Source organism: Alosa alosa, chromosome 17 (genome assembly GCF_017589495.1).
Source record: "Alosa alosa isolate M-15738 ecotype Scorff River chromosome 17, AALO_Geno_1.1, whole genome shotgun sequence".
NCBI classification, from domain to species: domain Eukaryota; kingdom Metazoa; phylum Chordata; class Actinopteri; order Clupeiformes; family Clupeidae; genus Alosa; species Alosa alosa.
This window is the reverse complement of record NC_063205.1, coordinates 30,154,708-30,169,707: the sequence shown is the minus strand read 5'-3', so window position 1 is coordinate 30,169,707 and position 15,000 is coordinate 30,154,708. Positions and strand designations below refer to the sequence as shown.

Here is a 15,000-nt window from a genome sequence, read left to right as displayed (position 1 = left end):
AGCTGTTCGCGGGTTCGAATCCGGCTGTGTGCAGGGCTGAGTAGTGCAATTCAACGCAAAAGTACTGTGAGGGAACACAAAACTATTGCGTAGGAACGCAAAACTAAAAGTATTGTGAGGGAACGCAAAACTATTGCAAAGGAACGCGAAACCATTGCGAGGGAACGCAATAATGCGGTCTAAAAATATTTACCAACGTGACCCTTCCCGGGCTCCGTAGAAAAGAGCACATGTTAAAAAACTTTTCTCCAGCATATGGGTGCTGATCTTCAGCCTGAATTGTCAGGTTGCTAGCAGTGGAACGTAGCAGAGGGACGACAATGTAATAAGGTGAAATCTGAATCTTTCCATGTCACCGTATCAGGGGAGCAATGAGCTTGTTTAACCGCAATAAGATGGTCCTATAACGGGGTGATATGAGACAGTGACACTCAAAGTGCGTTCCTTCGCTTCTGCGAAGGTAACAGTCTAAAGTGCCACACAGTATATGAACATGGGGGCATAGTATAAGTAACTAGACTGCATTTCCGGCGGGAACTGCGAAAGTGTGCTTGCCCTGGTCCGGTCAGCAACGTGAGCAGACAGTGGCATACGCTATGCTGAACCTGGCTTGATCCAGGCATTGTAACAGTGCCTTTCAGTTTTGGAGCAGTGGCAATATCTCAAAAGCTCTAGGAGAGGGCTATTAAACTATTGGCTTGCGGGTTGAATGCGATTCGTTGGATTTTACCTTTGGCCTGCCTTCGAATTTAGCTTCTATGACTGAGATCAAATCAATAAAATAAAATGACAGCAGTGATTGGCTGCAAAAATAAATAATGTCACGCGCGTTTAGCCTCTCAAACTGGGCTATCAGGTAACCTACAGAGGAATTGAAATTATGAAATATGACCAAGGCATTAAAAAGCTGCTTGTTTGTCAGGATACTTTTTCACTGATTTATTTAAAAAAAAAAAATGAGCTATGAGTGTGAATGTTATATATTCTATCCCACAAATGATGTTTTACTGGTTTATTTGACAAATAATCTATATGGATTTGCTCTATAAAGACCTTATGTCTGTTTGGGATTGTTTTGTGAGCCTGGGGTTGTTTTGAGAGCCTATTGATGTAGCCTATCTCAGAATAAAGGAATACTTCATATTACTCTAAACCACCGTCTGTAAATCAACTGTATACTACTGTCTACATTGCACTATATTTCTTGACCTGTCTCTGTATGTTTCATCACCTTTCTATACTTTGCCTCACATTGCAACACAGCTCAGATCTTTGGTTGCTATGAAGGCCAGTCGTTCTAAATGGATGGTTGCTATGGCCAAAGGCCAATTCCAAAGATCCTTGATTACTAGCAAGATAGAGCAACGTAATTCGTTACTATGGGAGCAAAACGGGACAGTTCCGGTCTGCATAAGTGGGAGTGTCACCCTACGTCACTAAATAAACTTTCTCTCTTAATAAGCAATAACAACAGATAAACATAATTGTGTTCACAGTATTATTGTCCATAATCATGTATGATACCAATGAATCATTCTTAAGGACATGATATGAATAATTTAATTAGTCATGTGAACCGAGCTAGCTAGCTAGCTAACGCTAGCTTAAAATGCTATACAAGTGGATGGTAGTAGCTATGGCAATACAGCTATGCGCTAACAAGTGACTAGTAGTTGAAGGACTTCGCTTAAACTTAATATACTGTTGCAAATTAAGCTTGAGTATAAACTATCCACTTTAACTAATGTCAGTAGTGTTATTCAGCTAGTTGTCATTTCAAAGAAATTACACTTCTCCGTTTAAAATGTTACCTTAGCTAAGAGGCTAGCTAGCATGATAACAACCGGACAGTAACTGGCAGCAGCATGGTCTAATATTAAGTTATTTTATTACAAATCCGAACACTAAAAAATTACACTATTAGGCTTGAAATGATCCCAAACACTTACAGATTATGACACAATTTTCCAAAAAACCCTCAACAAATCCAGAAAGACAAAATGACCAATTTATTGGTAAAATTCCACAAGTCTCCATTGACATTAGTGCAGCAAGGGCTTACTCTGGTCTGCATAAAGGGGATTTCCCCCCTCCCCAATGCAATCGAACGCGGGAAATTGTCGAACGTTTGCGCCTCTCGCTCCGCTTGAACCCTCTCTGCCAATTCTATCTCTGCCGTTGTCAAGCGGGCATATCGTAGAATTCTGATTAACCTTATCTTATTTAAAACATTTCTATTTTACTTAGCCCACTTCCAAACAGTGAGTCCCATTAAGAAGTGGCCACTTCATTCGCGCTTACCGTGATTCACACAGCAGCATTATTAAATGAATCTGTCACCATATGCCTATGCTTACGTTTGCAAAGAAAACATTTTAATTTGATTCACATGAAACGTTACATTTCATGTACATGTTGACAATGAGTAGGCTAGTTTTGGTTGTTGGTGGTGTTATTGCATCCCTTAGTTATGCCTACAATGCAAGTTCCCTCGCGATTGGAAGCTCCTGTAGACAATAGTAGACGCATTTCAAAACATCGCGTTAGGAGTCCTTGCCATTTCTTTTAAGCTGTCACAGACTTAGGTGCTACTTTTAGGGCTAAAGTGCTTCGTGAATTACTGTTAGTAAAAAAAATAGCAGTCCTAAAGTTACAAGTGACGAAGTTATGAGTGCAAGCATCTCATATCAAATGACCATGGCATTACGCTAAACAACATAAATCCCAATTAGCAACATACATCTCCTCCCTATAGCTAGCCACGCAAGAAATTAATGATACTAAATCTCTGCTTAGCATGCTTCTCCCATAGCTTCTCCGCTTAGCATTCTAATAACAGAAGGGGCACATTTATGTTGACCACTACAACATGACTCATTATGTCTGGAACGTTAACTAATAAAACACTTACTTTCATAAAGGACGCACACCATCCAGCACATACACATGGAAACCGATATTTTAGGTTCTATGGTTCTTGGCCACAAACTCAAAACCTGTCTCTCTGAAGCCCTGTTCTAGAATCTTTGCTCTGAAGGCTGTGTTGCTAGGCAACATCAAATAAATGAAATGATAGTCTTTCAGTATTAAATGTGTACGTGTGATTCCGAATGGATGTGTGTGGTTTGCAGTTAGAATAAACAAGAAATAACATTTCCAATAATTTCCCATGATAAATTACATAATATTTGCACCTTCCTTACTTGTGAATCTCACACCGTATTTCAAATAGGCTACACTAGTGAAATGTAATACAACGTTGCCACCTAGCGTTCAGATAGGTAGGCTATTTAACATTAACGTGACATTGCTTGTTTATTCTTCTTCTTATTATTATTATTCTTGTCAACTCCATGCTTTTAGGAAAAAAATCTTTTTATCATAGTTCCCTCTTCAATGAGCGATTACCAGCTCGTTTTTGTAACAGAGATAGCTGTTTATTGTCCCTAGGTTTACAGAAACACCTATTCATATTAATACAGGAAATCAAGTTAACGCTGCCGACCACTGTTTGTCTATTACATGGCCCAGAATGCCTTGCATGTCTTTACAACAAAACAACCCAGTAAAACCTCATTTCCCGTAAACATATGAATTTGCATACTTGTAACATTTTTAATAATACTCTCCCATCATGACATTTAACAATATGGAAAATTTTAATTTGAATACCGTCAATGTGAAAACAACTATTATGTAAGCTATATATAACTACTGTTCTCCTTGCTATTTCAGTTGGTAAGTCCATACTATCCCATGGCAGAGCAAGGATTTCATGATTGGGCAAGGCTGCCCAGATAGATTGAACATACTTGGAAGGCACTGTGATAGCGGTACAACTGCGAATGTGAATGGTGATAGTTACCAAATATGGATGGGTGGTTTGCCAAATGATGGAAACTTGGAATATTTCTTTTTTTTTTTTTTTAGCTTATGCACCCTCACACTGGAGCCCCCAGTTCATAAACAAAATTTGGTATCGATATGTGACAGTTTTCCTGAGATATGGGCGACTTCCTGTTTCGGAGCTTCGCCGCCGATTTCGTTTGGCTGTGATGGGCAAACGCTTTTGAAAATCAAAAATCCTTCCGGTAACTTTTGTGAGGCTTGGTCCAAGGATAATGTACATCTAGTTTCGTGGCGTTCGGACCAAATTTGTGACCTGTGAAAATTTAGTTTCCCCTATGCATAAAGGGCTGTTCACAATATGAGCAATAACTGTAACGACATTAGTGTCCACATTGACCAACGATAAGCAAAGTCTCTCCTTATGTTGATGAATGTGGTGTTTGAAATTTGGTGGATTCTGATTGGCTGTCAGCTTTTTATCGTTCTCAAAATCTCTCTTTTCTACTTTTTTGTCCAACTCGTTATTGTTCTTGTTCTTGTTGTGAACGGCCCTTAGGTAAACAGTGTGTGACAGCCTGTGTGTGTGTGTGTGCAGGTTTGCGTCTAGTGAACGGAGACGGGCGCTGCTCAGGCAGAGTGGAGGTGCTCCGTGAGGGAGAGTGGGGCACCGTGTGTGATGATGACTGGGACATTAAGGATGCTGAGGTCGTGTGCAAACAGCTGGGCTGTGGACCTCCTGAGGAGGTGGTCACCAACCCAAGGTACAACACCAGCGAGCCTCGTTTCGGACAGGGGTCTGGGCCAATCTGGATGGACGACGTAAGATGCACTGGGACAGAGCTGACTCTGACGAGCTGCCCCTTCGGTGCGTTGTGGAGTCATGAGGATGCTGGAGTTATCTGCACAGGTACGTCACACACAATTACAACTGCTTCTCTCAACAAACAACTGTAGAATAGCGCAACTGCTAGCATAGCTAAAGTGCAGAACACAATTACAACTGCTTCTCTCAACAAACAACTGTAGAGTAGCATGACTGCTAGCATAGCTAAAGTGCAGAACACAATTACAACTGCTTCTCAAAAACAAACAACTGTAGAGTAGCGCAACTGCTAGCATAGCTAAAGTGCTGAACACAAGCACAGTCACTGGGGGGTGCTGTTTGCCAGTTCAAATCCTAGCTAGTCATTTGATGTTGTATAAGTATAAGTAAGTATATATACTCTTTTGATCCCGTGAGGGAAATTTAGTCTCTGCACTTATCCCAATCCGTGAATTAGTGAAACACACTCAGCACACAGTGAAGCACACACTAATCCCAGCGCAGTGAGCTGCCTGCAACAACAGCGGCGCTCGGGGAGCAGTGAGGGGTTAGGTGCCTTGCTCAGCCGTTCCTACTGGTCGGGGTTCGCACCGGCAACCCTCCGGTTACAAGTCCGAAGCACTAACGAGACCACGGCTGCCCGATGTGCACGATGTGCACTTGGACCCAATGACAACCAATGTTAAATGATTTGTTTCCATACAGCGGTTGACACTAGTTTTTTTTTTTTTTATATATGGTTGCTGTGCAGTTCAGATGGGGAAATGCCTCTTAAGTGAGAGGACGTGTAAGATCTTTGAAACGGGGAATCGTCCCTGTAATATGTTTGTTTACATTTTGAGGAATTATCCCTGTGCTTGTTTACATTTTGCTACAGTGCTTTGTTTGTTTATTCTTCAGTGTCTATATGTACTAGCCTGCCGGTAGCCTAAATAAAAATGACCGGCGTCGTATGCACGTTTTTGCTTCAGTAGTTTCAAAATCATTTTGATGGTAAACAAACTTGTAAAAAGGGGGCGTTGTGTGTCCTCTGCAGCCCTGGCACAGCGTCTACGCAAACTTGCAACTTGCTTGCCAAACAAGCTGGAGAATCACATACTGCTTTACCGCAATTGTGCAATAGTACAGTAATACTATTTTTATTAAAGAGAAAAAAATGGGAGAGCGCTGCAGTGGGTCACAAGTAAATAAAATGTTTCAGGTGCTCTTCAAGGGAAATGGGCAGAAAGGATTGAAGAGAATGAAGGTAGATCCCGAGGCACTCTGCTGATAAAAAGTCCTTTATTGAGCGGACACTGACGCGCCTACGCGTTTCGACTCAAGAGTCTTTATCAAGGTGGTAAGACAGTACACAACTGGTGTGCTTCTAAAAGGTAATTAAGCACGGTCATTTGACCAGGACATGAGTGGACAGACCAATACCAGGGAAGAGGAGCGTTAAAGGAACACACAAAAAAACAAACCCAAAAGCAAAAAAGGAATACACTCGCAAGATAACCACCCACTTCAAAGACAGCAGGAACGCACAAAGCCTATGGCAGGGCATTCAGACCATCACGGACTACAAGCAGCAGCATCACAGCCACACAGCTGTGAGAGCAACATCCCTCTGCTCAACAATCTGAACCGTTTCTTTGCTCGCTTTGAAGCACAAAACAGCACTTGCCCACAGAAGACCCCTCCCCCTCCACACGAGCATACAATGTGCCTCTCTGCCGACAGCGTGAAGAGGACACTTGCTGCTATCAACACCCGTAAGGCAGCAGGCCCAGACAACATCGCAGGTCGGGCGCTGAAGGACTGCGCTGAGGAGCTTAAGGATGTCTTCACAGACATCTTTAACACTTCCCTGAAGCAAGCCATCGTCCCATCATGTTTCAAAGCTGCCACCATCATACCTGTGCCGAAGAAAACTGCTCCATCCTGCTTCAATGACTACCGCCCCGTGGCACTGACACCCATCATCATGAAGTGCTTTGAGCGGCTTGTCATGTCACACATCAAATCCATTCTCCCCCCCACCCTGGACCCCTTCTAGCCTGGGTGTTCCCATGCTGCCTTGCGCGCGATTTGATTCACGCTGCTAAGGCAGCCTGGAGACCATGGAGCAAATTTTCGCCTGAGATAGGGAACCAATCACAGAACAGGGGGGAAAGCAAGGCGATGATGAGCTATGCACAGGCGCATTTGATAGACATCCGTGGCACCCAATAAACGGATCTGGGCATTTTTTTCAAATACGAGAAAATGAACGTTTGGTTCCCAGACCACGTCTCATTGAGAAGTGGTGGCGCTAGCCAGGCTAGACCCCTTCCAGTTTGCATACCGAGCCAAACGGTCCACGGAGGATGCAATCTGCTCTGCCCTCCACCCAGCCCTCACCCACCTGGAAAAAAGAGACTCATATGTGAGATTGCTGTTTATAGACTTCAGTTCTGCATTCAACACCATAATACCACAACAACTCATCTGCAAACTTGACAAACTGGGACTCAGTACCTACCTCTGCAACTGGCTACTGGACTTCCTCTGTCAGAGGCCTCAAGTAGATGCGTGTTGGCAATAATATCTCAAGCAGCATCACACTGAACAGAGGGGGGCCCCTCAAGGCTGCGTGCTCAGTCCGCTGCTCTTCACCCTGCTGACGATGACTGCACTGCAACCTACAGCAACAACCACATAGTGAAATTTGCTGGACGACACAACTCTGGTGGGTCTCATCACCAAGGGCGACGAGACTCAATACAGGTTGGAGGTCGACCTTCTGACCACGTGGTGCAGGGACAATAACCTCCTGCTGAACGTCAGCAAGACCAAGGAGATTGTTGTTGACTTCCGTAGAGGTCACACCCAACACCTGCCACTGACCATCGCCAGATACAACAGGAAAGCCCTGCAGCGCATAGTGAACACAGCTGGAAGGATTATTGGTGCTTCACTCCCCTCCCTGAAGGACATTTACACCTCCCACCTCACCCGCCGACCACAATTGTGAGTGATGCAAGTCACCCCGCTCACAATTTGTTTGATCTACTGCCCTCTGGGAAGAGGTACAGAAGCCTGCGCTTCCGCACCACCAGACTCACCAACAGTTTCATACACCAGGCTGTTAGGATCCTGAACTCTCTCCCCCCTCTCCCCCCTCCACCCTCAGCTACATAACATCCTGGACTTTTAGACCCACAATGGCTGCCTTGCACTACTCCACTTGCACTACTCCACTTGTACACTTGCACACTTGTCCTGTTGTCCTGAACACTTCTGAACACACTTCTGCTGCTCTTACATAACTTGCACCACTATGCCACTTGCATCCGTAGGTCAAACAAAGGCCTGACTTTTGCACTATTATATTGACTGTCTACTGTATGCACAATTGCACAATTTCTACCAAATTTTGCTGCTCTTATTTCTTCATTGTATGTGCCTTCTTATTTTTACTTTTTATATTGTTTACTTGAATGTTATGTTTGTCTGTGGACCTAATTGGTAAAATATGTCTTGTCTCCACCGTGGGATAGTAGGAAACGCAATTTCGATCTCTTTGTATGTCTTGACATGTGAAGAAATTGACAATAAAGCAGACTTTGACTTTGATAACAACCAAGTGGTACTATTTTTATTAAATTGGGCAATATTACCTTGTCAATCAATATGGCTCATGGAAAATTATTAATGTATAAAATATTATAAATGTATCATGTTTAGGAGGAGGGGTGCAATTAATGACCATTATGTAAAATACACACATGCACGCATACGCGCACACACATGCATGCATGCACAGACACGCACACACACACACACACACACACACACACACACACACACGTGAAAAAGTGCTTCAAAACAAGAGTGTACACAAACATACTGTACAGTGCGTACGAAGATTTCTCTTCAAGGTCATTTTTGTGATTGGCTCATTTCTCGCCCCCAGGTAACCACACCTGTGGACTGAAACTCACCTGGGTGAACCTGACGATCGGCTCCTGCTTCGCCTCCGTGCAGCTGCCCACCTGTGAGGGACAGTGTGACTCAAGGTGAGTACGACACAACGAGGTGGTAGAGTGTGTGTGTGTGTATGAGAGAGGGAGAGAGAGAGAGTGTGTGTGTGTGTGACTGAGAGAGAGAGATGGGGAGGAAGAGAGAGAGAGAGTGTGTGTGTGACTAAGAGGAGGGGGGGTGTCCCACTCCAGGTGAGTATGAAGCACAGTGAGTTATCCTGTGTGTGTGTGTGTGTGTGTGTGTATATGAGAGCTTGTGCGTGTGTTTGTACTGTTATGTGTGTGTGACTCCCGCTTCAGTATGAAGCAAAGCAACGCACATCATCATCATCATCCTGTGTGAGTGTGTGAATGTGTGTGTGTATGTTCGCAGGTGGCTGGTCAAGGACGGAGTCCTCCAGCTGGTCAGGTCTCAGTGTCAGGTGGCCACCTGGAAGGAACGTCTGCTCAACCTGACGTGTGACGCACACACTTCAACGCTGACGTCATTTCCCTACAGACACATCACTTCCTGCCTCTGTACCGCAGGCTAACCCACCATTAACCTGACTCCAATAAGACACATCACTTTCTGCCTCTGTACCGCAGGGTAACCCACCATTAACCTGACTCCAATAAGAACCGGGCCAGAATATGAAACGGCTTATGACAGTGGTTAGCCTAGCCTACATAATTCACTGTAAGTATGTTAGACTAGTCAACCCACTTCCAGTGAATTATGCTAAGCTAGGCTAACGGCAGTGTATTCCTTTGAGAAGATGTAGTTTGTGATTCTAATCCAACACACTTTTTGTCAATTTAGCGAATTGATCCTCATGGCCCTTTTAGCTGTTTGTATACACTCAAAAACTCTTGAATCGCAGAATGTATCTAGAGGTCAGTTGGTGACCATTTCAACTCTCTTTAACAAATAATGAATATGTTATCTTAGCTTGCTGTTGATCACCTTCTAGTGGAAACATGATATTCCTCTTTATATTCTAGACCCATAGTAGTCATTGGTGTGATCAGTCATTTATACCTTTATGTAGATTCGAATGAATTTTTTCCCTAAGTGACATTCAGCACAGATGCTCCAGCTCTCGGTTGGGGTTTTTGTATGTAAGCAGTACTCCTCCTCAGCTCAGAAAGTAAACGCTAGCGATATTCATGATGAATGTAGTGCTGTAGTACACCTTTAATAAACATTGGCATAAACACAATGATCTTATGTTTGCTCATATTTTTAGTCACTGTTTATCTGAAATATCTCATATTTGTCAAACTTTTAGCTGGTTTTTATTCTTGATGGGACTTTGGTCTCCTCCATCATTGCCTTCATGGTGCTCGTGCTGGTTGTGGATAGGCTCGCCTGATAAAAAAAAAAAGGATTTCCCAAGCTGTGACTGAGTGTTTGAATTTGCATGTGTGTGTGTGTGTGTGTGTGTGTGCGCATGTGTATGTGTGCGTGTGTGTGTGTGTGTGTGCGTGTATGTGTATGTGTGTGGGCATGTGTGTAGGCGCGTATGTGTGCGTGCGTGCATGTGTGTGTGCGCGCATGTGTGTGTGCATGCGTGTGTGTGTGCGCGTGTGTGTGTGTGCACATGTGTGCGCGTGTGTGTGTGTGCATGTGTGTAGGCGTGTATGCGTGTGTGCGCATGTGTGTGTGTGTATGTGTGTGTGTGCGCCGCATGTGTATGTGTGCGTGCATGCATGTGTGTGTGTGTGCATGTGTGTAGGCGCGTGTGCGTGTGTGAGTGTGTGCACGCATGTGTGTGTGTATGCGTGCGTGTGTGTGTGTGTGTGTGTGTGTGTGTGTGTGGAAAAAAGAGATATAGAGAGAGACCTGGATAGCACACTGCCCGTTTTATCAGTTTGAGTAGGGTTGGATGTCCTAAAACATTAGTATTGACTTACGGATGACATATTAAACCATGCTCATGGAACAGTGAATGCTTTGAAATATCTGTGAAATAAGATAGATGTCACTACTGATAAAATTCCATGAATCATACAGTATTCTTACACTGGCCTTAGAAATCAACATTTTAGAGTAAACCAAGTAAGTAAAACATACAGTATACTTGTTTGTAGTAGTATATAATATGGTTATGGTTATGGGATTTGGCAGACGCCTTTGTGCAAAGCGACACACAAATACAAAAACAACATAATATTTAAAATTTAACAGGGAACAGATTAAAATGTTGGTCAAACTATAATAAGGAGAATAGCAATAATAAACAACAATGTCAATTCAATCAATAGCCTAATAAAATAAGCAATGAAAATGAGGGAAAAAAGCAATAATAAACAATAATGTCCATTCAATCAATAATGTAAAAACTATGACATGGTAAGACTACATTAAGGAGAATATCATGAATGTGAAAATATGTAAAGATCTATGAAAAGGAGTTGAAATCGAGTTGCCTTCTGGCTCAGGGTAGTCGAGGGTGGCTCATGCTGTTGCCATATAGAGTCCAGTGTTCCTTTCTATGGTGTTTACTGCTTGGCTTGAATTCAGATTCAACGTATGGAAATACCTATAGGTAGGTAAAAAAAAAACATTCAGAATAGGTGCATCATCTTTCATGGCCTGATTTTTGTTTGACATCTGTCTCACACACAAATGCACTAACACAAGCTCACACACACACAAACGCACATATGCAAGTACACACAAGCATACGCACATACGCAGGCGCATGCACAGCAAGCCAGAACAATGGTCCTACCCTTTCACTGGCCGCAGGGTTGATACACGGAACTCTTCAAGTCTCCACGGCGGACCGTATGACTCGGGTTTGACCTGTGCTCATGAAGTGCTCTCTGTGTGTGTGTGTGTGCTCATGAAGTGCTCTCCATGTGTGTGTATGTGTGTGTGCTCATGAAGTGCTCTCTGTGTGTGTGTGTGTGTGTGTGCTCATGAAGTGCTCTCCATGGCAGTGAAGCAGCCAACAAAGACAATTATTCAGCTGATTAATGACCCGTCAAATATTTGGCAACTTCACCGAGTGGAAACAAGGAAATTCACAAAAGGAAGAATTTCCCCAATTTGTGTGTGTGTGTGTGAGAGACAGAGAGAGAGAGGTTGGCATCATAGCAACCATTTGAAACACAGGTTGGGTCTAATAACCATTAACAGCATGCTGGCCCAACCAGAGACCCCGGTGTGTGTGTTTGTGTTTGTGTGTGTGAGTGTGTGTGTGTGTATGTGTGTGTGTCCATCCAAAGGATAAACACGCTGTAATAATAATAATAATAATAATAATAATCTTTATTTATATAGCACTTTTCAAAACAAAGTTACAAAGTGCTGTACAATATCAACATAAATGAAAATGCAAATAAGACATAATAATATAACAATCAAATAATATATACTAATTCAATTAGAACTTAACATAAATTTGAAAAAGGAAAATAAGCTTACACTGAAATAAAACTTGACACTGAAATAAAACTTACTGAAATAAAAGTTGACACTGAAATAAAACTCACTGAAATAAAACTTAATAAACTTAACACAAAATGAAGTATATTACTTAAACAAAACTAAGGAATGCTTGCTTGTAAAGATGAGTTTTAAGGAGGGATTTAAAAGAGCATACTGACTTGGCTGACCTGATTTCATCAGGCAGGTCATTCCAGAGCCTAGGTGCCCTGACTAAATGCTCTCTCCCCTTTAGTTTTGAGATTGACCTTAGGAATAGATAGGAAACCACTACCAGATGATCTTAAAGTACGCACAGGTGTATAAGGTACTAGGAGATCAGATATGTAGTTGGGAGACAGGCCATGTAGAGCTTTAAAAGTAATCAGAAGAATCTTAAAATCAATTCTAAAGCTTACTGGAGCCAGTGCAGTGAGGCTAAAACAGGAGTAATGTGATTACAGTACTTTGTCTTAGTAAGAAGCCGGGCAGCTGAATTCTGAACAGTTTGAAGTCTCTTTATAGATTTTTGGTTCAGACAAGAAAAAAGACTATTGCAGTAATCCAGGCGTGAAGAAATAAATGCATGTATAATGGTCTCAGTGTCTTTAAAAGTCAGTGGTGGAATGTAACGAAGTACAAATACTTCGTTACTGTACTTAAGTAAATTTTCCACGTATTTGTACTTTACTTAAGTAAAATTTATAGTGCATACTTTTGACTTTTACTTCGTTACATTTTACAGCAATTATCTGTACTTTTACTCCGCTACATTTCTACAACACCATCGTTCCTTTTTACTATACATTTTATGATCAGTTTTTTTTTTCTCTCTAAAAAAACACGTTTGTTTTATCAGGGGGCGGGGTTGCTACCAAAGATTCTTAGAAACATAAGCTTCTAGTCTAGACCAGGCAAAGCGTGAGCTTGTAGCCATCTGCATTCGGTAGGCTATATTCACCAGACCCATGGCTACACTGTACATGCAACTGTGTTCTGTGCCTTTCTCTGTCTGTTATCTGCAGCGTTAGGGCCTCCTCTCCGATGAGATTGATCAGCGAAGTTACAGGCTATGCCCATGCTTCTGTCACACGTCTGATCATTTGCGGCACAAATTAATGGTAGACTATTAATGAACCGGTGGCCGGAAAAAAACGTAACATTTTCCAGATTAGGAAATATTCCTTAATTGTGTGTGATCAAATAAAGATGCATAGCCTACAATTGGGGGGTAGTAATGTGAGCGTTCATTCAATGTCTATGCGTCTGAACCTAATCATAAAGACACCTTTCTCAGCAACTTTTCTGTTCAATCAGCATAATTGGGATTACGATCCACCCGACGTTTCCCTTGTCTACCCCGTTAAACTTCAGGCTCTCGTGTTTTGCTGACTGATATTACTCAGCAGATCACCCTAGTTAGATAACCAGAATTACAGTCTCTAGAATTGTAGGTCAGAATGTAAGCTGGGCCACAGATGGTAAGCACAATTGCATTAGCTTAAAACTATCTAGTCGAGTATAACCTAAAACTAGCTTAATTAAAATGCCACAGCCCATACTGATTTTTCGTTTTAGAATATAGTATATAAATCATTATGCAAATACTTTTACTTTCAATACTTAAAGTACATTTAAAAGCAGGTACTTTTTACTTTTACTTAAGTAGGGTTGTCATTGTGGTACTTTTACTTTTACTAAAGTAAATATTTCTCTGTGTATTTGTACTTTTACTTAAGTACTGAGTTTCAGTACTTCCTCCACCACTGTTAAAAGTTAAGATGGAACTAATATTGGAAATATTTCTGAGGTGATAGAAACAAGACTGTATGAGCTTTGTGATGTGATGTTCAAATCGTAAATTACTGTCAAACCAGACACCAAGATTCTTTGCAACAGGTTTTACACAGTCTAAAAATTGAAAGGGACCTAAGGATGGTATCATTTGTTTCACTGTGCTGTGATCCAATGAATGAATTATATGGACTTCTGTTTTGTCAGAATTCAACTGGAGGAAATTGTTTGACATCTAGTTTTTTATGTCACAAAGACATTCATTTATGGAATTCAGCATACTAGGATCAGAGGAACTAATGGGCAGGTACAGCTGTGTATCATCAGCATAGAAGTGGAAGGAGACACAGTGTTTCTGGATAATGTGCCCAAGAGGAAGCATGTATAAACAAAATAAGATTGGTAAGATCAAGAAGTACAAGGACAGAACACATGCCATCATCAGCTGTTCTTAAAAGGTCATTTGTAACTTTCAGCAGTGCTGTCTCAGTGCTATGATACTTTCCGAAACCAGATTGTAGCTTTTCAAAAAGATTATTATTTTCCAGTGCAGAGACAAGCTGCTTGGACACTAATCTTTGAAGAGTCTTTGATACAAATGGTAACTTGGAAATAGGTCTGTAGTTTTGAGGTAGAGATGGATCAAGCCCTGATTTCTTTAGCAATGACATCAGGGGGTCGTTTCTAGAAAAGTTAGCAACGACGTTGCTCAACCACCATGGTACGACGCAACTTGCGACCAAACAACGACACTGTTACACCTGTTTCCAGAAAGCATCGTACCTGTGTCGCAATTCGCTACCTCCGACGTTCGAACACCGTAGTTCCAACAACGTTGTTGATGATGCAGCGATACATATCATTGGTGGAAACAGTGGCAACGTGTAATACCCCACCCCCTAGAAATGTTCTGTCACGGCCTATGTCGACATGTTTCTAATCTAAACCAAGTGATTAATGCTGGTATTGTCATTGCCATCAGCCAAAACCTAAACCTATTGCAAGCATATAAAACAGTTAACTTAAGCAGACCAATATGAGTCATTATTTGTGTTAAATATCTATGTGTTGGAAAAAGTAGGCCTACGAGACGCATAACAATAGGTTTTGACCAT

At 42.0% G+C, this 15,000-nt stretch overlaps 2 protein-coding genes across 2 annotated transcripts in view; both read left to right on the top strand.

The window, feature by feature from the left end:
* LOC125310324 (intestinal mucin-like protein) overlaps positions 1-9,269 on the top strand; it is a 36,516-nt gene extending 27,247 nt beyond the window's left edge. Inside the window, exons 14-17 of the mRNA XM_048267624.1 lie at positions 4,445-4,756; positions 8,610-8,712; positions 9,050-9,135; positions 9,265-9,269. Coding sequence (XP_048123581.1) covers positions 4,445-4,756; positions 8,610-8,712; positions 9,050-9,135; positions 9,265-9,269 — 506 coding nt within the window. The remainder of the gene's footprint in view (positions 1-4,444; positions 4,757-8,609; positions 8,713-9,049; positions 9,136-9,264) is intronic.
* LOC125310323 (mucin-19-like) overlaps positions 4,469-15,000 on the top strand; it is an 85,229-nt gene continuing 74,697 nt past the window's right edge. The window contains 2 exon segments of the mRNA XM_048267623.1: positions 4,469-4,756; positions 8,610-8,712. The gene's annotated coding sequence lies outside the window, so the exon portion shown is untranslated.